Here is a 25,922-nt window from a genome sequence, read left to right as displayed (position 1 = left end):
AGAATCCGGGTAACTTACTAGTTGGAGCACCCGTAACTATTAAAATCTTTAAAACTGTAAAAATACCTTAGGAATAAAAAACAAACAAAAGAAATGCCTCAGAAATACTTGTCCCAAAACCTAAAAGAGGAGTTCAATCTACAATCGGATAGGGCCAGACCTCTCAGCTTTATCTGATGCAATGATAGTAGTTTAAAATAAGAGCTTAACTTTGGAAGTTCAACCAAAAGCTAAAAATGTAAAGCCACGGGCTGCTAGTAACTGGCTTTGTAAAGCAGCCCAATGCTTAGCTTAATGTGCCACCAGGGCTCCTTATTTTATATTTACACGATATCTCACTTTGGGCTAGCCAAAATGTAAAACTGTCATAATACTGTTTTTATAATCATTGCAAACTTTTTGAAGCCCCTTTGTATATAAGGGGGTATATATATCTATATATGTATATATGGGGGTATATATATCAATATATATGTATATCTATATCATATATGGGGGTAAGTCAAAAGGTATTATTATATTAAAGGTTCCAGTTCATACACGCATGGGTTTATTTCAAAGAAAAAGGGTTCATGATGGGTGCAATCAGAGGACATCTCTAGACAAGTTCTCTGAGTAACATTTTGGCTCAGTTTTATTAAACCCAAAATCAAGGGGGTTGGAATGGAGGACCAAAGCCCATCTATAGACAAATGGATATCCCCCCACAGAAGGGTTATAAGGAATGATTCAACCAAGGTGTAGGATAGCACCAACGGATCACACATCATTTGTCTAGTTCCTGAAGCTTCCTTCCTCCCCTACTACGACCCAGTTCTACCATACAAATCTGGCTAGACCAGAGACCACACATTGGTACAGAGAAGAGATCTCTACACATGGAACTCAGGACAGATAAACCCCTCAGGAACAGTAGTGGGAGTAGCTACATCATCAGGATGGGAGGATGCCTGGGGAGGAGAGAAAGGAGGAACCTATCACAAGGTTTGAATATATAGCCCCCCACAAAGGGAAAAACAACAGATATGTGGGTCAGCAGAGACAACAGTGTAAGATACAAAAAAATAATAACAATATACAATTGATCAAGGATTCACAAAGGTAAGAGATGGGGGAGGGAGGGGGGAAAAAAGACCTTATTTATACCAAGGGCACAAGTAGAAGATATTTGGGAAATGATGATGGTAACCTAAGTACAAATATGCTTGATACAATTGATGTATGGAATGTTATAAGAGCTGTTAAGAGGCCCAATAAAATGATCTAAAAAAATCAACTTGACTCAGCAAAAAATAAAATAGAACAGACTAGTACTGTAACTATAGGTTTCCGAGACTGACTCATCATGAAAGAGTAGACAGCCTCATCTTTATCCCTCAGAGAAGCTGATGGTTTTGAACTGCTGATCTTGTGGTTTGTAGCCCAACATTAACCCAGAATGCCTCAAGGCTCCTTTAGTTTTGTTAGGCGGCATTTAAATAGAAAATCCAATAAAAAGAGTGGTTTTTGAAGGGATCTGCTGGGCCAGTTAAATTCAAGACGTGGAGGTAACATCAGGTTATAAAGACTATTTTGGCGGGATTCCAAAAGGGTAACCTTAAAAGATTTTCTCAAAGGAGAGACAATCATTAGGACTTACTCCAAAGAAGTTTTGAGAAAACTGAAAGTTGCATTGGTGAAAAAAAGTCAAATGGGAAAAAAAAAAGGCAAATGAGTTGCACCAAGAAATTTTTTTTCCATATGCCATATACCTGAAGTCATTCTTAAGATTAACAAGGTTGTCCTGAGTGAATTTCTTTTTATATATATATTTTTTAATATACTTTTATTAATCCAGGAAATATTAGAAGTTTGCACTACTAGGAATGTAGACAGGGTAGTAATAACCCAATCCTTAAAAGAACGGGAAAAAAAAGTAAGATCCAGAAACGCCCCTGCAAGAAATTCAGCTTGTAGAACCCTCGTCCTGAGTGAATTTCATTGGGAAACCTCATTCCATAAACCCTACAGCTCTAACCTTGCCCTTCAGACTTCTTTTTCTTGCCAAAACTCAAATATTTAGAAGGAACACGATTTGAGTCCCTTGAAAATGCCAAAACTTCCATTTTGATGTGATGTAAGAAGGCAAAATTGGGGGAAGAATTAGATGGAAACACTACCTATCAGAAGTGCATAGCCCTAGGAGAATATGTCAAGAAAGATAGTTTCACATTTAAAATTCTTTAATAAAAGTGTCAATTATTTTGTAGTAATATTTTAACTGACCTTCCCAGTACTAGATTTAATGCAGAAGGAAACAGAAAACAATCTAGTTGCCTTCTATTAGGTGAGACATTACAGGTATTTGCAAAAATGTAAAAACCACGGCAATTTTCTCACTAGTCTTATTTTAGAAAATAGTCATTTCCATTAAAATGGTATTTATATTAACTTGAAAACATTGTATTTTGAGTCCATAAATATTATTAAGATGCCTTAAATTTCATTTCTGCAATAACTTATCAGTTATTTGGCATCCTACATCATTTTTAAGAAATACCAAAACCAAAAAATTTCAAGAAGCACTACATCAAACACGCAATACCTTATTTTATTTCCTTTCTGAGTTTTTAATCCCTGCAAATCTTAATATGCAGCTGTAGATGTCTAAATAAAGTTGAGAACAGAAATTTTGCTTTATTCAGATGCTCTGTAATACAATCAATCATAAGAAACAATCCTACTTAAGAAAAAAAGACTCACTGCAATTGAGTCCATGCTGACGCATAGCAACCCCGTGTGTTTCCTGGGCTAGAACTGTTTGCAGCAGTAGACAACCCAGTCTTTCTCTTGTGGAGCCACTGGGTCATTTCAAAGTACTGACTATGTGAATCACAGCCCAACATGTAACTACTAAGCCACCAGGTCTCCTAATCCCTACAAAAAGTCAGGTTAAAAAAATGCTGTATTTGCCCAAAGTAACAATAGTCTACCACCAACCCCAAAATAAACCCACTGCCATCAAGTTCTAACTCACAAAGATCATATGGGACAGAGATGTGCTCCTGTGGGTCTCCAAATCTGTAATTCTTAACCAAAGCACTCATTTTTCTCTGTCTAAATGGTGGGTTTGAACAGCTGACCATGGGATTAAATAGCCTAATACTTAACCCACTTTGCCAGCAGGGCTCCTTCTAGTAGCATAGTACAGAAGTTATTTAGAAATAAAGGCAGAGGTACACTGTGCCAAGAAAAAAGGATACACAGAAAAATATGAAAATCTGGGCTTGGGGTCAGGATGTATATACAATAGCCTTTAAGTGACTTGTCTATGGCAACAATTCTACTAGAGCTACCACCCTTATAGATCTGCTAGTGAAAGCCATGAAAAAAAATTTTTTTAATTATTATCTCTTTAACAACTCTTAATACATTTAAACCACTGAATCATATGGTCCATGAATTATATCAATAAAGCTGTTGAATTTAATTAAAAACTTCAAAAGCAAACCATTAACCTCATATTTTAAATTGTGCAATCTGGTCACCTTCATTATTAGAATAAGTACAATCAGCTTTGTGTTGTAATGATTTAGCAAATTAAAGAAGACCACCAAACAATGGAGATTAATAATGTTAATTAATCCTCTCTCAGCTCTTTTCTGTATCACAACTTACCAATTTAAATGCCTAGCACAAAACCAGAACAAATTTTGTCTCAAGAACAAATCACAAATTTGACCTACTGATTTCTGCCTAAAGGGGTTACAATCTCTGTTACAATCATAAGCCTTTTTTCTCTCATTTCCTTACACGCTATAAGGGCAGAATTTGCAGTTTCCAAGTAAAAATACCTTTTAAGTATTTTTCAGGCCTCCTTCCATTAATATCTGTTTTGAAAATTCATGAATGTTTCTAATGTAAAAAATAGTTCCACTGGTGCAGGTGCCCTGTATTAAGCAAAAACTAGCCAGCTGATGAGAAGAAAAGGTGGATACATTATATCAGAAATTTGAGTTTTTGCCACTTAAAAGGAAAATAAATTTAATGCTCAAAGAAAAAGAAAACCATACCCTATTAATCCACCAAGTTATTAAAATTTTTTCACTGGTTTCTGCACAGGCTAGTTTATTGACTTCATTTCTGTATACTTTTTCGATTCCGTGTGCTGCGATGATTTCCTGCTAAAAGAATCCCACTTCAGCCAGCTAAAGGCTACAGATAACACGCTTCGCAGCACTCCTCAAATCTCAGCATTTTTACTGCCCCCACCCCTAAAGCATATACTCGATTTTCAGAGTAAAGGAGTTCAATTCTTTAATTTTTTTAACTCGCTACGCCAGTCTGCGAGAGCACGACGCACCTTCATTATAAAATAACCTTACAAATAGCGCTAACCACCCAAGGTCCAATTCTCGCTTTCGCTCGGGCCCTCTACGGTTCCCCGTATCTGGTCCCAAGCAGCGTCACCAGGGCCCAGACCCTCCTCTCCGGCCCAAATTGCCCTTCGACCTTGGGCCCGGTCCACTACCCCTCCTCCGGAGCAGCTCGGGGTCCCCGCCCCCCCGCCCCGCACACTGCAGACCACTCGGGGTGCAGGCCGGTTCCGCGGGTTGCGGACGGGGTAGGGGACTTCGAGGCAGCTCCGCGACGACGGGTCAGGCGGCCAAGGAAAGATGCCGGAGGCGAGGGCAGGCCTGCAACTACCTGCGGGGGCAACGCCGACGCTGACCCAAGGGTCGCAATGGCTGCACGCCACCTCGGGACTCGGAGAGCCGTGTCGGTCGCGTGGGGAAGCGCGGCCCACTCCCCGTCCTCGGTCTTCGTCCCTCATTAGCCCAGACCGCCTAGCCTGGGGCAGCAGGTGACGCGGCACGGCCGGCCGCGACGTGCTGTAGTTGCCTACCTCAGGCGCCGGCGTCTCGGAGCCTCCCGCCTCCCTGCCAGGGGCGCGAGGCGCCCGCACCCGAGGAGCTGGAAGAAGCGTGCGAGACGAGGGTGGGACAGGAAGCGAGCCGGTCGACTCTCCCGAGGGGCCGGGTAAACGGGAGCTACAGTCGCTGGCAGCGGGGCCCGTCAGGGAAGCTCACGTACCTTCCTAATTCCAGTCTGACCGTTCCGGTGGAGCCAACGCGCCTCACATCCGGGTACCAGGAGACACTCAGCTGCTTCTGCCGTCACCGCCTCCTCTCCTGCGGCGCAGAAACACTGAACTTCCGGCGGCGACGGCGACGGCGACGCCGACGCCTCGCCCGTCAGATGGGAGTTACCTGTGACCGTCTTGGGTGCGCTTGCGCAACGGTCCTCTTCCACACTTGACTAACAGGCTCAGCTGACGTGCTCTGCCTACGAAGATGGCCGCCACGCTCGCTGCGCGTCACGCAAATTTTCAGCCTGGCCCGGACGGCTCCTGGACGTCGGGGAAAGTCGAGCCGGCGTCCATTCTCAGCGCAGGCGCAGTGGGAGGCCTCGCGTGCGCGCTTCCGCGGGTGGGCGCCTGCCCGGGAAGCGGCGGCGCCCCCTGGCGGCCGCCTTTGGCACTTCCGGAGGGCGGAGTCGCACCCCCAGCTGTGGTGATTCAAAATGATAGAAAGCTCAAAATCACTGCCATTGAGTAGCATCCCTGTAGGACAGTTTAGAACTGCCCCTGTGGGTTTCTAAGGCTATAGAGATTTTTCTTCTGTAACTCTTTATGGGAATAGAAAGCCTTCTTTTCCTCCAGCGGGTAGTTTAGAACTGCTGACCTTGCGGTTAGCAGCCCAGCGATATCACTATACCACAGGCCTCCTCACTGCCATCAAGTCGAGTCCACCTCAGAGGGCTCCTTAGTCGTAGTGATTAGTCCTGGAAATTAATAGTGATGGTTTCTCCCTGTAGACCTTAGTTCTTTCTTTTCTTTCAGTTAAGTATCTTTAATCTTCCACGCCAGCCATTTCTTCCTGCTTGTGCACTGGAGCATAAGCAAAAAAGAAATTCCAGGGTAGATTAACTAGGGTTAATCAGGATAGATGTTCAAATAAAGTTGTAACTCCCTTTGAAACTTGGACAAAATTCATAGTGCCTACCCAGGGTTTTTCCACCAATTTGCGCCATTTGACATATGCCATTCAAGTATATAAAAACTCACTGCCATTGAATCGCTTATGGGAATAGAAAGCCTCGTCTTTCTCCCACTGAACACCTGGTGGGTTTGAACCACTAACCTTATAGTTAGCAGCCTAACAACTCACTCCGCTACTCTAATTTTGCACTCACAAGGACTAATTAGTAGCTTTTAGTAACTTTAATAACTCAAACCTGGCATGCACTCATACAAACTATATGACTAAGCATCTATTGCCACAGACCAGGCCCCTGTTTCTGAGTGATCTACTCCACTGTATTATATTGGCCACAATTAAAAGAGTAATGTGACTTTACAAATGTCAGACCATATGAACTCATATGAATGAAATCTTATTTCATGTATGATTCAAGTCAGTAATTTATTTTAGATTTTGAAAACTATAGTTCAGTTTCCTAAACATGCTATGAAGCCATAATGTCATAAAGTAGTTCACTTGTCTTTTCCTTTGCTTTCTTTTTTTAAATGGGAGGAGACAATGCAATATTTATTGATGAAAAGAAAATGCTTAGAGTGAGTCTGAGCAGTGGCCCAGTGAGCTAACTGGTGGGATAAAAACTTGTAATGGGTTCTACAGTCAAGGCGTCACTGAGCATTGCCTTTCTGCAGCCCAAACCAGGCAACAGTACTATTGTCTAATTCGTAAATACAGCCTCACTATTCCCTTGTTGACGTGCCCCTGCGGTTTCCGAGATTGTAACTCTTTATGGGAGTTGGAAGCCCTCTTTCATTGGTAACTGAGGAGAATAAAGTAAGGTCTTCCTAGTGTCGCAGTGGCCTTTGGAGCAAAGAGATTATACGGATCCAGTTCTTCCGTGCAACCTTCAGGAACTACTCCCCCTCCCAGCCCTGTCACCTGCTCCTTGTCTGTGGGGGTACCACCTCCAGTCTCTCCAGCACACAGCAGGGACCGCAGGCCCCCTGGCCAGAGAGGCCAACGCTCCAGACCCGAGAAGTAACCTTGAGGCTATAATGCCCGGAATGAAGTCATTTGCTTTTATGGGGGGAATAAATATTCTTCAACATTCTTTATTGTTTTGAAGCATATTTTCATTTCTGATTCATTAGCTCTCAGTCTACAATTTGATTAAGTCCTAATTATTCTGAGCTAGCACATTTGGCAAGGTTTCTTGGGCCTTCTATCAGGATGACATTGCCAAGTCAAAATAGTTTAGTGAGGACAATGGCAAAATCTGACAACATTGACTAAGGTTCTGTTGTGCTCACAACAAATTGATCCAGAGAAAATCTTGGGAAAGAGCTGTGATTGGTTCAGCTTTTTCCTACACTAGAAACAGACACTGCTCTTAGATAGGTTCAGTGAATGATAAAAGGTTTTTGTTTTTGTTTTCTCCACAACATGAACACCAACATTTGCAAGCTCCTACCCAGAATAGTCTTAATAAATTCAAGACAGTACATGCAGTCTCTTGGACTGGTTTAAATGGTCTCCTTTCCTTGCTGAATTTACTGGGCTTTTCATGAAGGCATGTACTTCTAAAGCAGGGCCTTTCCTACATGTCACATTTTCATTGTCTTGTTTCTTTTCTCTCTTGTGACCAGTATCAATGCCTACCTACAACCTCTGATAATTCCCAGAAAACAGGGAAGTCTCATTTTCAAATTGACCCTATTGCTAGCAACAAGTAACGGGTTTTTCTTTTTTGCTTCATTTTCAAGAACTTCATTTCCATATTCAGCACAGGAGCAGACAGCTTCAGCTTTCTCCTGAGGTGTGGCTGGTGGCTTTAAATCTTCAACCTTATCCCTCCAGATTCCTTAGCCCTCAAACCTAAACAGTGATCTGAGTGGCTTAAAGAAAAAAGGAGGAAAGTGAAACTGAAATGAATTTGGAGTTTGCGACAAACAAGTTCACTTCAAACAATAACACACACACACACACACACACAAAAAAAAACAAACCTTCAACCTTACATTTAGCAATGCAACCCTTACCCAATGCCACCACTGCTTTAGAATGTTTTAAAAAGGAAGTGTTTATGTTGAAAGCTGTTGAGATGATATCCCACACACTGCCATATAGTGGATTCCAACTTACAGCCGCCTTCTATAGGGTTTCCAAGACTGTAAATATTTTTTTCCGTATATTGGCTTTATTAAAAAGATTCATGTATTTCCGTTTGTTTAATTTTTTAAACCATTTTATTGGGGGATCGTACAACTCTTATCACAATCCATACATACATCCACGTGTCAAGCACATTTTGTACATTTGTTGCCATCATCACTCTCAAAACATTTGCTTTCTATTTGAACCATTGGTATCAGCTCCTTATTTTTCCCCTCCCTCACCGCTCCCCCTCCTTCATGAATCCTTGATAATATATAAATTATTATTATTTTGTCATATCTTATACTGTCCGATGTCTCCCTTTACCCATTTTTCTGTTGTCTATTCCACAGGGAGGAAGTTATATGTGGATCCTTGTAATCTCGGTTCCTCCTTTCCACCCCACCCTCCCTCCACCCTCCAGGTATCACCCTTCCTGAAGGAATCATCTGTCCTGGATTCCCTGTGTTTCTGTTTCCTATCTGTACCAGTGTACACTCTCTGGTCTAGCCAAATTTTTAAGGTAGAATTGGGATCATAATAGTGCAGGGGAGTGTAAGGGTGGAGTGGGGGGAGGGGAGAAAACATTTAGGAACAAGAACAAAGTTGTATATTTCATCTTTGCTACCCTGCACCCTGACTGGCTCATCTCCTCCCTGCAAGCCTTCTATAAGGGAATATCCAGTTGCCTACAGATGGACCTTGGGTTCCCAATCTGCACTCCCCCTCATTCACAATTATATGATTTTTTATTCTTTGATGCCTGAACCCTGGTCCCTTGGACACCTGACGATCATACAGGCTGGTGTGCTTCTTCCATATGGGCTTTGGTGCTTCTGAGCTAGATGGTCACTTGTTTATCTTCAAGCATTTAAGACCCCAGATGCTATATATTTTGATAGCTGGGCAACATCAGCTTTCTTCACCACATTTGCTTATGCACCCATTTGTCTTCAGCGATCATATTGGGAGAGGTGAGCACACAATGACAGGATTTTTTTGTTCTTTGATGCCTGATAACTGATCCTTTCAGCACTTCATGATCACACAGGCTGGTGTGCTTCTTCTATGTGGGCTTTGTTGCTTCTCGGCTAGATGGCTGCTAGTTTACCTTCAAGTCTTTAAGACTCTAGATGCTATATCTTTTGATAGCCGGGCACCATCAGTTTTCTTCATCATATTTGTCTTCAGTCATTTAGTCGGGAAGGTAAGCATCATGGGATGCCAGTTTAATAGAACAAAGTATTATTGCATTGAGGGCGTACTTAATGTCTATCTGCTACCTTAATACTAAACTTACAAATACACGTACATAGATCTATTTCCCCATTCTCATATATAAATATATTTACATATGGACATGCCTTTATTTAGATCTCTATAAATGCCCTTTGGCTCCTAGTTCCTTCCTCTATTTCCTTTTACTTTCCTCTTGTCCCACTATCATGCTCAGCCTTCATTTAGGTTTCAGTAATTCCTCTCAGTTACATTGCCCTTGATCAAGTCCTACCAGGCCTCCTACACCCTCCTCACCACCTATTGTCCCTGGGTTTATTAACACCACTTCCTTTCCTCGCTATCCCCATCTCCGATGTCCCCCAAAAAACTTTCATCCCATTGTTTTCTCCTCCAGATTGTTCATCCAGCCTATCTTATTTTGACAGACCTGCGGAGATAAAAACATGCACAAAAACAAGACAGAAAACAAAGCAACAAATGAAAACAAAACAACACCAAAAAGCCAATGATAAAACAAGCAAACAACAACCAAAAAAAAAGCTTGTAGTTCAAGGACTGTTTGTTGGCCTTTGGGAGTGTTTTCCGGTAGAGTTTGATGGGGTGCCAAGCGCTAGCCCCAAAGTCTATTTTTGGTATTCCCTGGGGACTTCCTTGCTCTGTTCCCCTTGCTGTTCTGTTGCACACCCATTAGTGTTTTGCCTCGGTGTGGTGGGATCAGATTGGGCGCAATTCCCACACTGTGTTTCCCGTGTTGTCCCTTAAGACTATATATTTGTATGAGAGCATATAACCTCAACTTTCTCCCAAGAAGCAACTAGCTAGTTGGTTTGAACTACTGACTCAGCAGTTAACAGTCCAATTAAAATCCAAAGTTACTAGACAGTACCAGAGAGCTCTGAGAAGATGAAAATAGAAAAGTTTGTCTTGGAGGTTTATGATGCCCTTTTGGCACAGTGGTTTACACATTGACTATCAACTGCAAGGTCACCAGTTGTAACCCTAGAGTCCCTGCTCAGGAGAAAGATGAAGCTGTCTGCCCCCTCCAAAAAAATTTTTTTATAGCCTCAGAAATGCCAGGGAGCAGTTCTTCTGTGTCCTATAGGGTTTAGGTGAGTTGTAATAGACGCTGTGGTAGTGAGGTTTTAGTTTAGTTTGCTGTGTTAATTGGAGTGATAAAACAAAGACATTTTTTAAAGGTTTCCGTGCCAGAGATGCAGAAATGTGGCAGTAGCTAGGACTGAATCATTCTCCGTGACTGACTGGTTCTTTCTGATAACATGTCCCTTCTAAAGAGTATTCTGCCTGCACTTTTTTCCCCACATAGATTTGTTTATTCTTCTGCAGGTTCATGTTCAGATTCTTCAGCAACATCATAATTCAAAGGCCTCTATTTTTCTTTGGTATCCATATATATCATTCATATTTCACCTGAATATGAGACAGCTGAAAACAACACTCCTTGGGTTAGGTACACCTTAGTTAGGGCAGTGACATCTTTGCTTTTTAACACTTTAAAGAGGTCTTTTGCAGCAGATTTGCCCAATTCAACACGCCATTTGATTTCTTGACAGTTGCTTCTAAGGAAGTTGTGGATCCAAGTAAAATGCAGCTCTTGACAATTTCAATCTTTTCTGTTTCTTTTGATGTTATTACTGTTTTAGTTGTGAGGATTTTTGTTTTTCTTATGCTGATTTGTAAGTCATATTTAAGGCTGTAATCGTCTTTAGTAAGTGCTTCAAGATGTCTTCATGGTCAGCAAGCATGATTGTGGCATGTTCATATTGCAGGTCATTAATGAGTCTGCCTCCAATTCCGAGTTCTTCTTCCTATAGTCCAGTTTCTTGTATTATTTTCTTAGCATATAGATGGAATATGTATGGTGACAAGATTTAACCCTGATGGATACCTTTAATGATTTTAAAATATATAGTATCCCCCTGTTCTATTTAAACAACTGTTTGCAGTGAACTAGAATTAAAATAATTTGGGGGGTATTCTTCAGAACTTTCTTTCATTATCGGAGATATTTGAAGCTTCATAATGCGTGGTGCCTTGCTGCGAGGAAATGTGCCCACGACAGGCTTCCCAATTGGGTTTGATCTCAAATTTCCTTCTTACAGGAATTTCCTCTCAGAGTAGCCCTAGTCACTTCCGCCTTGCAGTCGCACGGCATACCTCCAAGCACTAGGGGGCGCCGTCACTTCCCTGGCGACCGGAAGAGAACGCAGCTCAGCGAGGCCTCGGCATTTCCGCCGTTCGTTCGTCGTGCTCCGCGCGCCCTTTACGTCTCGAGCCTCCGGAGTAGGCGTTTCCGGCCATTCATCCCTCCAGTTCGTCGTTCCTGTGTTCTCTGATTTTGTGCAGTCTCTGGTGGAGAAAGTGCCGCCGCCGCTAGGATGAAGCTTGTAAGGTGAGGAAGCGGTCGCGTTGCGTACGGATCGTGAAGGCAGGGTTTGGGCCGGCGGTGGGGAGGACGAGCTGCAAGAGGCGCGAAAGCCGCGTGCGCGCGCGGCCTGCTAACGGCCGGGCACCCGCCGCTCCAGTCCGGGTCCTTGCTGGCGGCAGGCAGTACTTGGGCTCCGGCTTCCGACTGGCTTGTAGGAGATCTCGCTACCTTTCCAAGAGGTGAACAGGACGGCGTGATGTCTTAGTGCCGGGCTTACAAGCACGAACTCTTCGCTTAGTTACCGACGCTCCTTTGGAGGGAAACTCGTGCTCCAGACTGTACTTTTTCTGGTCCGTCTCAATGTCCAGGAACCGGATAATGTGATAGATCCATGTGCCCGAAGAAGGTGGAAGCTGTAGCGAAAATTTGTACTCTTATAATGAGTAGCTACTGTGCTTTTTCATGTCTTAGAATGAGTAGGTTGAAGCAGCAGGGATTTACCTGGAACTATTGAAATCTAATTTATGCTTTACATGAGAGGGAGTTCGGACTATAGGTGAGGGTAAGCCGTAAACTGTTATTGCAACACCGTGGAAAACTTTATTAAAACAAAAATATCAAAATGTGAAGCTGTTGTTTCTCACCATATCCCCCACCTAGATCTGTACCAGATTTCAGAAACATGATTTGCACTACATCGATAAAGGCAGTTTTGGCATCTTCACGGGACTCAAATTGCCTTCCTTTTTAGTGTTCTTTGAGTATGGGGTACAAAAAGAATTCTGAAAGAGGCAAGAGGGGGCCGTAAGGTAGATGGGATAAGGTTTCTCACCGAAATTCTCATTGGACAATCCTTGCTACCCACAGAATGAGCAGGTACGTGTGTGTTGGGGCGGGGGTGTTTGAGGATTTACCTTTCTCACCTATGCAATTTTCTTTTAAAAACAAGAAAATATCTAATAAGTGATACTTCTGTTTCCTTAAGAAAGTATAGTCACTATAACTTTCTGAGAGGACCTCTCTGTCTTGAATTTAGTTGGTTCAACAGGTCCCTTCAGAAAACCACTGTTTTGACCAGACCTCTTTTTTCCTTGAGCCACCTCAAACAAACTAAAACAAAGATATTACGGAGAGAATCTATCTGGAGCCACTACTGATCATGGGGACATGTCCAATCACATTTTGTTTTGAATGAACTGGGGCTTCTGTGAATTATAACCATAATACCAATACATGTTGTTTGTTTTTTTATTCCTCATGGGGTACCTAATGAGTGAGAATTGAGTCAGCACCCATGGGTTTACTTGGTTAGATTTATTCCACTTAAATTTTCCTTGAGGTAAATTTTATTAGTGCAACTATTATTATTTGAGTGAAAGGTGGGCTCTTACAGTGTCTTCGGTTACATGTTAGAAGATTGTGTTGCTGGAGTTTTGTTTTATATTTTCCTACCCATTCTTCTTACTAGGACCTTCTAGTGTGCTCCGTCATGGTCAGTGGTGGTGGCTGAGCACCATCCAATTCTAGTCTTAGGTCCAGATGTGGCTGTGGCTTATGTGGGGCATTAGTTCTTTGGACTAATTGCTTCCGTAACTTTTCCGTTTTCTTCATTTTCCTTTGCAGCACCAGAGAGGAGACCAGTAGCTAGCTGTATCTTAGATGGCCACTCGAAAGCTTTCCAAACCTCAGACATGAATGTGCAACACTCTATGAGCTGCTTTGCCTTTAACCCAATAGTTCAGTCCCAGGGCCTGTATAGTTTTTGTAACTGTGCCCCCTATGTGTTGCATTACATATATGAGTATATATTGCAACATTTACAGAAATATCCACTACTAAAAAATAAAGAAATCTGCACTATCATGCCTAAATGTGGTGTGTGCTCGTGTGGCCTCCCTCATATCTAGCTCACCTATGGGACTTGTGTTTATCCTCACAAAATGTATTGTTGCAGGATTGTACCTGCAACAGCATTTATCATAGTTGCCCCGTATTCCTGTGCACCTCTCAGTGTCTTCCTATTCCTGCCACATTTGGCTAACCTCCCTCATATTGTGTATTGCCTAGTTAGTGATTCCTCCTTTCCTCTGCCATCCCTGGTAACCATCGAAGAATGTGTCTGTCTTTGTGTAAACCTGTTCTTGACTTTATGATGTGTCATACAATATTTGTCTTTTGATGATTTAGCTCATTCCTTGTAAAATCCTTCAGATGCGTCCATTTTGTCAGCTCCTTTGTGGTTGCCTGATGTTCCAATGTTTGTGTTGCCACAGCTTGTTTATCCTGTCATCCCTTGGTGGACACCTACGTTGACTCTTTGCTGTTAAAAGTAATCTATGATGCACATGGGTGTGCATGTTGTCACATTTTTTCTGTATCTGCCTAGGAGTGGGATTGCTGGATCATGGTATTCCTGTTTCTAGCTTTTTTACGGAGGAACCATATCGTTCTCCATAATGGTTGTACAATTTTGCAGTCCAGCCAGCAGTGTAAGAAAAGTCACCTGGCCCCACACAGTCTTGCCTGTATTTGTTGTGTTGGGGTTTTTTTTTATCAGTGCTGTTATAGCTGGGATGAAATGGGATCTCATTTGCAATTTTTAAAATTATTATTGCCAATGCTGACTATATTTCAAGTCGTCACGGTGGGGTATTGGGAAAAGTTTTCAATTAGCAATAATTGCGCCTCGGGTAAACCTCACTGGCTACGATTTTGCCACTGCGCAACGCTTCTCATTTGTAATTTTGATTTGCAAGCATGAGCATCTTTTCGAGTGCTAGTCTCCTGGACTTTTCTTCTTTAGAGAAGGGTCTGTCCATGTCCTTTCGCCATTTTTTTAACTGGATCACAGTACTGACTTTGACTTGGGGGCATCTCTCTATAAGAGGGAGAAGTCATTATTGTTTGGGTATGTGTCTGGTCACACAGATAATTATGTTTTGCTCCTGTTTTTTTCTATGACTGTTAACTGTGCCTCCTGAAGACCTATACATAAATATGAGTACTTCTTTTCCTACTGCCAGCAAATAGATATGACTTGGCTATTTTTCCTTTTGACTGATCTTAAAACAGAATTTCTAATATCTTAGTGAAACACTCTAAATAGTTATCTAGATTTTTTCCCCTGGCCATCTATGGACTGTTAATGTCACACCTATGATGCTGGTAGATACTTTCTGTATACTTGAAATAGCATATCAAAGCCTCCATAGAAGACATGCCTGGTTAGATTTTGTTAGGTGCCTCCATAACTGTTCCTTGACTTACAGCGACCCTACGTACAACAGAACGGAACATCCGCCCAGTCCTTTGCCATCCTCAGAGTGGTTAGGTTGGAGCCTGTTAAGTCACGGTGTTACTCATCTTGTGGAGGGTCTTCCTCTTTTCATTTACAACCTCTGCTTTATCAAGTCCGTTCTTACTCGGAATGTACCTTGGTAGAAAAGTCTCCAAACTTAAAAAGCTTTGTGATTTCTGGATATTTGCAAGTTACCTTTATTTGTAATTATGAGATATTCTCTTTAGATTCTGTTTGCCTCATTTAAACATTCCGTGCTGTGAGATACATTTAGTTTTTAAAAAGTTTTATTGGCTTAAAATTTATGTACTATACAATATATTTTTTAAGATGTGCAGTTATCACCACAATCAATTTTAGATTCTTGCCATTTTTAATGGTTGTATTATTTACCATTCTGGGGCTTAAAGGCACAGAAACCTTATTGGACAGTAGGACCCTGTATGCCATCTCCGTATTCTGTGGCTTAGGTAAAACAAGTTCTTCTTAGTGGAGGATATATTTGTGCTTGGAAAAAATGGTGTTTGACTGACTAGTTTGCATTTTCAACTGACATTCATACTAAACTTCAATTGGTGACACAATCCATAAACCTGGGTGACCTTTAGTTCAGTCATCAAGAAGAGTTGTACAATCATTGCCACAATCAAATTTAGAACATTTTCTTTTTTGTATTCATTGTTATTCGTGTAATTTTTTTAAAATTGTGAACCTGGGTGACTTCTTTGGCTTCTTCCTCTCCCTGATAATTCTTACATTTGATAAATCATGAAGGAATCCTGGGTTGCATGTTGGACTGCTAACCATAAAGTCAGCAGTTCCAAACCATCAGTTATACCACGGGAGAAAGATAAGACTTAGAGTCTCAGAAGGCTACAAGGGCAGTTCTAAGTTCAGCCCTGCCCTTGCAGGGTCCCCACAAGTGAGTTTGATAAATCATGGCGTTTGTCAATTATATCTACTCCATACAAATCTCCTAGACAGTGAGTTTGAATACTGAAAGAAACCATGTTTGTTACTTGAATCTATTCGGTATCTAAATTTTAGATAGTAAGAGTGACTTTTTATCAGAAAAGAATTTGAATTTTTTGTTCCTGACCTCTGCTGGGGAGGGATAACAGTTATCCCCACGATATCCTTCCTTTCATGCCTGTCACAACTAAGTTTCGTGTTTCCTCCCACCCAAGCCAAACCAAAGCCCACTGCCATCAAGTTGAATGTGACTCATAGCAAGCTACTCTGTGTAGCAGTTCTGAAGCCATAGATCTTTGTGGGAGCAAATACCCTCACCTGTCTGTCTCCTTGAGGTAGTTGGTAGGTTTGAACTGCCAGCCTTGTGGTTAGCAGTACAGTTTACCTGGCAGTGTCACCAGGGCTCCTTTTTTATTTCCATTTTGAGGCATTGTGTTTCATACCATGAAATGCAATAGACATTTCCCAAATTTGCAGTTTTTACCCAGGTATGTAACCTAACCCCCAACAAGAGTCGCTATATTTCTAAAGCCTCAGAAACTTCCGTTATACCTTTTCTCGGCCAGATCCTGGCCTCATCTCTGCAGAAGCAACCAGCTGTCTCCAAAGTCGTTTCTGTTATTTTTATACTCCCAGCCCCAGCTCCTCACCAGCTGTCTTACTTTATAGTGCTGCTGTGAATGGTTGACTTTAGGAGGTTTCTTTTCTGAGATTTTAGGGGCTAGAATTCAAGATTGGGAGTATCTGTTCTAGGGGAAAGCTTTTTCTTTCTACTGATTCTGAAGGGAAATCTCTGGGTATCTGCTCCTAGGCAATCTGGGTGGCTTGACATCTTGTCTCAGCTCTTTACTTGTTTAATCATCTCTCGTATCTGGCATAGTGTATGATGAGTTGGGCTGCTAGCTATAAAATCAGTTTGGATCCACTAGGAGCTCCACTGGAGAAAGATGAGGCTGCTGCTCGCATGAAGACATACAGCCTCAGAAATCTAAAGGGGGCACTTTTACTCAGTTGTGATTGGGTGACAGACAGATGCTGCTAAATGAGAGGCTGGAGCTTCAAGTCCACCCACCGGTACCTCGGAAAAAGGTCTGCTGCTCCACCAGACATCTGCAGCCTTTCCAGATTTAAAGGTTTGGAAACTCAAGGGGGCAATTCTTCTCGTGTCTTGCGATGAGTTAAAAATTAATCAGATGTCAGTGGGTTTTTCTAACTCAGATCCAGTGGGACAGAGTGGCACTTGTGTGGGTTTCTGAAGTGAATCTCTGTAGGAGCAGAAAGTCTTGGCTTCCTCCTGCCAAGCAGCTGGTAGGACTGAGTAGCTGCCTTGGTGGTTAGCAGTTAAGCACCTAACATTGTGCCGTCAAGGCTCTTGATTGACTGTAGAGGAACTCATGCTTCTGCCCTGTCTTTAGGTTAACAGATTGGAACTCTTGCTATTCTAATAAAAGTGAAGTGATACTTGGGGGGAAATTCTGAAATCATACAATTTTCACTATTCAACTATATCTTTGGATTAAAGGACATTATGGGAAGTATAACTTGAGCTAAATAATTAGTACAACACAAACTATTTTAAATAAGCCCAGGTACACTTTTCTATCTCGGGCTACCTAACACTACATTAACATATCCTGAATCTTTTTTTAATGGCCAAGCAGAGTGAACAGTGGTATATGGCTTATGCCCTGTATCTAAAAAAACTAGAACTTAGAGGGGGAAACTGCCCTTTATTGAAATCACAGATCAGTTGTACCCAGAAACAAGCCTAATATTTGAAGCTCCCAAATGTGGATAGGCCAATATAATTGTTCATTTTCTTAGACGTGGCTATGGTGTTGATGTTTATGGGGTAGGCAGTCCTTAATTAGAAAATGCTTGCTAAAATGTCCCATGGTGTGGTAAAAGTAAAGGTGTATATAAAGCAAGTAAAACAAAATGTTAATAATTGTGGATTTTTCAAGTTTTCTCTCACTGCACTGTTTTATAATAAGTAAAACTAAGACAAAAGACTAGATGAATTGGGGACAAATAGATTACCCACTAAGTATTATTGCCACAACTGATATTTTTTTAATGTTCTCCAGTTAGAGAAACTAATAAAGGCAGATTCTTAACTAAATGTCTGGTATTTACCCACTCCTGTTTACTTTGAATTCAACTGGAATTTGTCTTTTTTTCTTTAAAAAGCAGTGCACTTGTCTTTTCCTTAAACTGCTGTGTAAAGTGGTTTTCACTAAACCACTATTTTTCCCTAAAAATAAGCATTCGGCTCCCAATTCAACAATTTTAACACAAATTATTCAGTAAAACATAACCTTTTTATAAATCTCTGATGAGGAACATCTTTCTGACCAAGTTCTGTACTTTAGAAGGATTGACAAACATTCAAATGGGGGATGGGGAGTATTGACTAAAGATACTATGAACAAACAATGCCATGAAATAGCTGAGATGTAGAAGAAAACTCAATTGAACATGGGTACATAAAGTAAGTCAGAAGAAATAACTGGCTGTATTCATAAAACAGTAGTCTCATGAGTAGTTAGGGGGGGAAATTGCCTTTTTCTACCTATCAAATTGATGGACATGTAGACTGTGTGTGTATGTTTGCATAAATGGATTTGTCAACACAAAATAGGAAGCAGTCTAGTATCCATTAACCAGGATAGTAAAGGAAACTACGGTATTTTCTTAAGACGCAAACTTGAGCGTAGGGGACAGCGTCACCCAGCTCTGAGAATGTTCTTTAGCAACCTGGATGTATTTCCCAGTGTACAATTTTAAATGCGAGCTCTGTCTCTCAAAAGTTATTAAAATATGACCTTAAAAAAAGTTATTAAAATATGACCCAATTTATATAAAACAAATCTTACGCCTATAGTTTCACTTAGAAGCAGTTAGGAAACAAGATTCTTAGTTTACTGTATACACATACAGTTCAGCATGTTTCTTTGTGTATGTTGTGTGTTGTCATCATTGCTTTTGAATGCTTGCACAGCAAATTGGTTTTCCTTTCAACAGTTTTTAAGGAGCCTTTGTGCTGTGTGTGGGTAAGGTGTTGGGGTGCTAAATACAAAATCAATAGATAAACCCACCAGCTGTTCCACATGAAAAAGATGAAACTTTTTACTCCTACAAAGATTTACAGTCTTGAAACATCCTACATAGAGTTTTTCTGTGAGTTGGCATCAACTCAGTTGCAGTGAATTTGGTTTGGTTTTGATAATTTTAACACAAATTGTTCTAGGACAGTACAGATTTCACACTGCATTGGCGTTCTTGTTATTTCGATTCTCCTTGTTCTATTTTCATTGATCAAGCAGTTTTACTTTGGGGTCATTGTTCACCTTTTGGTCTCATATAGTTCGTTATTTAAGGGAACACATTTCTCTCGGTGCTTCTGTTTATTTTATATGCTAACTTACTCTTTATTCAGAGTAGATTCCATCCCACATTCAGATAGTATGTTTGGGCAATAGTTTGGGGGTTCTTCCAGTTTCTACTGTTCTAGTCCATTCACATTTTCTCCATGACATGAACTGCAATCTCCTCAGAGTTAACAAGCACTTTCCCCTCTCCTCCCTGGGTTCCCTGTTTCCATTTGATCATCTTACCTGCCCCACCTGAATTTTGTTTTTAGGTAAGTATCCTTTTGGTGTCATGTGGTTGATTATTTCTTCATGGTGTTATTGTTCACTTAATGGGTCTGATTTTTGGTTGAAGGGTATCTATGAACCAGAAAGCAATTGCCATCAGACTAGTAAAGCATGGTGGTTTTTTTAATGTTTGAATTTTGTTGTACATTTTCCTCCCACTCTGCCCAAGACTTTCTGATGTGCTTCCTGGTTACAGTGACTGGTAGAGATAGCTGGATTCCACCTAGTTCTTCAGGTCTCAGGCTAGTGGAAGCTGTGATTTATGGGCTCCATTAGTCCTTTTGCCTAATTGTGCCCCGGACTCTGATTCCCTTTATTCTTCTTTGCTATGGATAGGAAGAAACCAATAGTTTAGATCAGGGGTCTTCAAACTATGGCCCGCCGAGGATATTTATCCAGGCTGCTGGGTATTTTTGACCTGTTTTGTTTTTTACTTCAAAATAAGATATGTGCAGTGTGCATAGGAATTTGTGGCTTTTTTTAATAGCTTTAGTCTGGCCCTGCAATGGGTGTGAGGGACAGTGAACTGACCCCCTGTTTAAAAAGTTTGAGGACCGCTGGTATTATATGGCTACTTGGAAGCTTTTAAAATCTCAGTCATTACTAACCAAACTAGGATGAGTGGAATATTTTATTTGTGTGCACTATAGTATGCTAGTTGATTCCTGAGATTAAAGTACGAAGAGTATATTTCTTTCTCTTTCTTACATCTAATTGTAGTCTCTTGATTTCTGTTTAGAATGGAGTCTAGAATCTTGTACATCTGGATTTGAGTTAAGCTATGTAATGATTTAAAGGATCAGGAGCTTCCAAATGACATTTTATCATTATTGTACCTTTTCTAACTATTGAGGATATAATTCAACAAAAGCTGAAGTTGTTACGATTATTGATTGGAATTGATAAAGATAGTTAACAGTAGCAGATGTTAACTCAAAATAGCACCCAGTTCAACTCAGTAAAAGTGGTTTTAAATGTTAGGAGTGACAATGTGTGGTTTTATTCCTGTTGTGCCTTTGTAGGTTTTTGATGAAGCTGAGTCATGAAACTGTCACCATTGAACTGAAGAATGGAACACAGGTCCATGGGACAATCACAGGTACAGTTTTAATAAATTCTTCTTTTCTTGCAGATTAGAATTACTTCTTGGTTTCTTGATGAACATTATTACGGAACAAATCACCTTTTTAAAAGAGCCATTTTATTGGGGGGCTCTTAAAAATCTTCAGTTATATTAAGCACAATTGTACACATGTTGCCATCAACATTTCCAAAACATTTTCCCCTCCCTCCAACCCTCCTGAATCCTTGATCAATTATACAGTTTTATTGTTATTTTGTGTCTTACACTGTCCGTTGTATCCCTTTGCCCATATTTCTGTTATTAGTTCCCCTGGGGAGTGGGCTATATATCCAACCTTGTGATAGGTTTCTGCTTTCTCCCCAACTCATGCTATCGCTACTCCCACTACTGTTCCTGAGGGATTTATCTGCCCCGAGTTAATTGCATGCCTTCAGAGCTCTTATCTGTACCACTGTGTACCCCAGTATAGACAGATTTGTAAGGTAGAACTGGGTCATGGGAGTGGGGAGAAGGAAGCATTCAGGAACTGTAGAAATGTATATTTTATCAGAGCTATACTGCACCCTGGTTGAATCATCCCTTCCTTGTAACCCTTCTGTGGAGAGATGCTGATCACTTTAAAAAAAAAAAGAAAGAAAGAAAGAAAGAAAAACCTATTAATAGCTTGTTTTTTGTGAAAATACCACTCCCGTGCAGCAGTTGATAGCCATTATGATGGGTATATTCTTCACATTGCATCCACATTCTCATTTTTGTCCTACTTGTTTCATTCTCATTGACGTACTCCCTGTCCCTCCTAACCTTCTTGTATGTGCCCATTTGGCCTTATAAAATTCCAAAACCAAACTCATTGTCAAGTCAGTGCCGACTCATCGTGACCCAGTGGGACCGAGGTAGAACTCCGCTGTGCATTTCTTAGACTGTAACCCTATAGGGGTAGGAAGCCTCTTTCTCCCTTTAGTCATAATACATAGTTTATTAGAGAGTGTACCACTCAAAAGTGACACACTATTTTTTAGCTAAATGGTTTCTCTTTAACTTATATAATCCCTTTTTTTATGCCTTTGCTTATGTATGTTCCTCTACCAAATATTTTTTACTTCTAATCAGATGTGTGGCTACCTGAGTTTGTAAAGATTTACAGCCTTGGAGATCATCCTATGGGCAGTTCTGTTTTGCCCAAGAGAGTTTAGTCAGTGTCGTCCTTGAGAAGGAAACATGGGGAGGGGCCCTTGTTTGATTATCTTGGAGAAAATAATATGGGAAATAAATAGAAAGGTGACCATAATATTCCTTTTCCAAGATTTACATTTTGGTGTGTTTTCTTTCCCTTATGTAGCTAATGCTCTGCTTTAGTGATAATGTATATTTAGTTTAATACTTACGACCAACTGAAATGTATTGCTTATAGGAGGTGTTTCAAGAGACTGAAAATTTTCAAAAGTATTGATAAGCAAAATGAATGAAATAATATTTTAGTTATATGTTCCTATTCGGCAGTGTTTACTTGCTAAAATTTAGCGATTTTCATCAGAAGAATTCAGTTCAGCCCAATGTCTTGAAATAGTCTTTGACCATATCTGAGGAAATGTGATTATTTTCCTGCCAAAATTCAGTAAAGAAACTTCGTTTCCTCTCTCCAGACCACTGTGGTTGTGGTAGATGTTGAGTCAAAAAGTGATTAAAATTTGTGGAAAGGAAGTAATAGTATAGATTGCTTCTTTCTTGTGTGCTTACATCCTAATGTATTTTAGAAACTCAGCAAAATCTTTCCTTTTCCATGAAAAAAAAAACCCAAAACAAATTAATTGCCATTGAGACATTACAAACACATAGTGACTGTGTAGGACAGAGCAACTACCCCTGTGGGCGTCTGAGACATAAATCTTTATGGGAGCTGAAAGCCTTTCTCCCATGGAGTGGCTGGTGGGCTTGAACTGCTGCCTTTACTGTTTAGTACACCACCAGGACTTCTCCTTTTCTAGAAAGTTGTCTCCAGTAGAGATTAGTATTGCATTTTCTTAGCTCATCGAAGAGGAAATGGTTAAATCATTTTATAAGACTATTATATATGAGGGTTTCCAAAATTTTTTCTCTGGGCTTTTTGAAGCCCTCTTGTATCAGATGATAGTAGGCACTGGACAGAGGTAGAAGCTTCCAGATTAATATGAGAGTGGAACTGTGGAAAGCTATACTCAGTAGGTGATGAAGAAGCTTGTGATGGGAGTCCATGGGAACTAATATTAGAGGGATCGAATGAACTTTTGAAACTGAATGACAGCAATGTGCGTGGGCATGAACCATAACAAAGATGCCCGTTCCAGAGAATATTTTATTTGCAGTGAAGTAAAGATTATGCTAATAATCACCCTGGTTTTTTCCCTTGTTAGGTGTTGATGTCAGCATGAATACACATCTTAAAGCTGTAAAAATGACCCTGAAGAACAGAGAGCCTGTACAGCTGGAAACCCTGAGTATTCGCGGAAATAATATTCGATATTTCATTCTGCCAGACAGCTTGCCTCTGGATACACTACTTGTGGATGTTGAACCAAAGGTGAAATCTAAGAAAAGGGAAGCTGGTAAGTGTAAAGAGTTACCAAAGTTTTTGTAAATGGTAATTTTGAACTTACTCAGTATTCAGAAAAAAATATTTATGAACCTTCTTTAGGTTGTTTAAGGTTTCTTTTTTTTTAAGGTTTCTTATCTTTGGCAGAAATTACAAAATTATTTGCACACCAATATTTATTATATCTCCTGGTATTGTTATTAGAAAGACTGATACTGTGCTTATATCTTTATGCATTACCTGTGCCCTCCCCTCCCTACTATCCCATTACATGGGAAGACTTGGAAATTGACTCTTGTATTGGTATTCAGAAATTTTTTAATGATTTGGTATTCTCCCCCTACACCCCAGTCCATATTTTAGGAACTTAATAGAACCTTTCAGGGTATTCTTACTCATTAGAGGGATTTTTTTGTTTTCTTTTTTTAATCATTTTATTGGGGCTCATATAGCTCTTATCAAAACCCATCCATTCATCCATGTGTCAAACACATTTGTGCATATGTTGCTATCATTTCAAAGCATTTTCTTTCTACTTGAGCCCTTGATATCAGCTCATTTTTTACCCTCCCTACTTCCCTCATAAACTCTTGATAATTTTTTTTTTTTTTCATGTCTTACACTGACTGATCGCTCCCTTCACCCTCATTTCCGTTGTCCATCACCCTGGGAGGGTGTTATATGTAGATCCTGTGATCAGTTTCCCCTTTCTACTCCATCCTCCCAGTATCGCCACTCTCACCCCTGGTGCTGAAGGGATCATCCGCCCTGGATTCCCTGTGTTTCTGGTTCCTATCTGTACCAGTGTACAGCCTCTATCCTGGTTTGTAAGGTAGAATCGGGATCATAAAAGTGGGGTGGAGGAAGCATTTAAGAACTAGAGCAAAGTTGTGTGTTTCATCATTGCTGCACTGCACCCTGACTGGCTTGTCCTGAGATACTTTCTTGACTTTATATCGTTGTGGATTTCTGAGGCCATAAATCTCTTATCCTCCCGTGGAGTGGCTGGTGGTTTCAAACTGCTGAGCCATTAGTAGTCCAGAGTACAGCGCACTGCGCCACCAGGGCTCCTATGTTCCGATCTAGCACAGACTTAATTTGCAATGTTCCTGCTTGTCTCTCATTTCTAATAGAATACTGTTACTGTTTTACTATTTTTTTATCACTGGCAATATTAACTATAGTTTGTTTTTTGAAGCCTATTGTTTGCTTGACTTAATTTTCATTGGTTAGAGGGTTACGTTGAGCTTTGGCCATTCATAATTAACATGAACCCTAATAAAAAGGGATTTTTGGGGTGGGGGTGAAAGGCTAGATTCTGCAATGGATGGATCTCACTGTGGGGTGGTCTAGAAGTAAGTTGGACTTTGCCTCTACTAAGAAGACACACATTTTCTTTTTTTTTTAAACATTTTATTAGGGCCTCATACAACTCTTATCACAATCCATACATATACATACATCAATTGTATAAAGCAGATCTGTACATTCTTTGCCCTAGTCATTTTCAAAGCATTTGCTCTCCACTTAAGCTCTTTGCATCAGGTCCTCTTTTTTTTCCCCTCCCCGCTCCCCCTCCCTCATGGGCCTTTGATAATTTATAGATTGTTATTTTGTTATATCTTGCCCTATCCGGAGTATCCCTTCTCCCCCTTCTCTGTTGTCCATCCCCCAGGGAGAAGGTCACATGTGTATCCTTATAATCGGTTCCCCCTTTCCAACCCACTCACCCTCTCTACTCTCCCAGCATCGCCCCTCACACCCCTGGTCCTGAAGGTATCATCCACCCTGGGTTCCCTGTGCCTCCAGCTCCTATATGCACCAGGACACAATTTTCAATATTTGGATATCTAGTTTTAAAACTGATTTTCTCGCTGAAAAATTCCCAGTTCTTTTTATGGGGGCCATTTGTCTGACACGAGCATTATTGAGAAGGACTGCATGTTTTGTAGCTGTTCACTTAGTATAATGACTGATACTTTTTTGGTCTACCCACCATGTTATTTCCATCATGTTCCACTCATGCATAAAACAAACAAAAATCCCATAGTTACGACTGCATATTAAGAGCTTCAAGGAGAAGAAAAAGTATAGATGTTTTTAGTGCCAGATAGCATTTGTGCAGAAGAGAGTTTAACTTGCTTTTTTTCCTCTCAGTTGCAGGAAGAGGAAGAGGTCGAGGCAGAGGAAGAGGACGTGGTCGTGGTAGAGGAAGAGGGGGTCCTAGGCGATAATGTCTCTGGAGATTATTTCAAAGTGATAAGTGATGTGGGATATTTTTTGTACAGGTTTTGTTTGTTTTTGTCAGTTTTTAATAAACAAATGTGAGACAGTTCGTGGTCTGTTGTCTATATCAAAGATGGTCATTTTATATGTCTATATATTAACACAGTAAGAGCTAAGTGTTATGAATAATTCAGATAATTCTACTGTCAGATGATCTTATTTTAATCTTTGGAGCAAAAGATTATGTTATGATTGGTGTCTCTAGAATGTATGCTTTTTAAATGTTGCATGCCCTGGCGCTGCATCGTGTTCCTC

The 25,922-nt window shown here is 40.7% G+C and overlaps 2 protein-coding genes and 1 non-coding gene across 4 annotated transcripts in view; 1 reads left to right on the top strand and 2 right to left on the bottom strand.

The window, feature by feature from the left end:
* Positions 1-5,121, bottom strand: part of ESCO1 (establishment of sister chromatid cohesion N-acetyltransferase 1) — a 62,560-nt gene extending 57,439 nt beyond the window's left edge. For both annotated transcript variants that reach the window (XR_012780136.1, XM_075533275.1), the window contains exon 1: positions 5,074-5,121. The gene's annotated coding sequence lies outside the window, so the exon portion shown is untranslated. The remainder of the gene's footprint in view (positions 1-5,073) is intronic.
* A 6,548-nt stretch (positions 5,122-11,669) lies between these two features.
* On the top strand, positions 11,670-25,713 carry SNRPD1 (small nuclear ribonucleoprotein D1 polypeptide). The gene is made up of 4 exons (XM_075532888.1): positions 11,670-11,823; positions 20,751-20,827; positions 23,203-23,394; positions 25,539-25,713. Exons 1-4 carry the CDS (start codon positions 11,810-11,812, stop codon positions 25,613-25,615), a joined length of 360 nt encoding a protein of 119 aa, XP_075389003.1. The 5' UTR covers positions 11,670-11,809; the 3' UTR covers positions 25,616-25,713.
* LOC142428267 (U4 spliceosomal RNA) lies at positions 14,394-14,529 on the bottom strand. The gene has a single exon (XR_012780194.1). It is a non-coding gene; the product is annotated as a U4 spliceosomal RNA (small nuclear RNA).
* Positions 25,714-25,922: the final 209 nt, after the last annotated feature.

The sequence above is a fragment of the Tenrec ecaudatus genome, chromosome 15 (assembly GCF_050624435.1).
Source record: "Tenrec ecaudatus isolate mTenEca1 chromosome 15, mTenEca1.hap1, whole genome shotgun sequence".
Classification (NCBI taxonomy): domain Eukaryota; kingdom Metazoa; phylum Chordata; class Mammalia; order Afrosoricida; family Tenrecidae; genus Tenrec; species Tenrec ecaudatus.
Note: the sequence above shows the minus strand (reverse complement) of the source record. Positions and strands in the feature narration are given on the sequence as shown.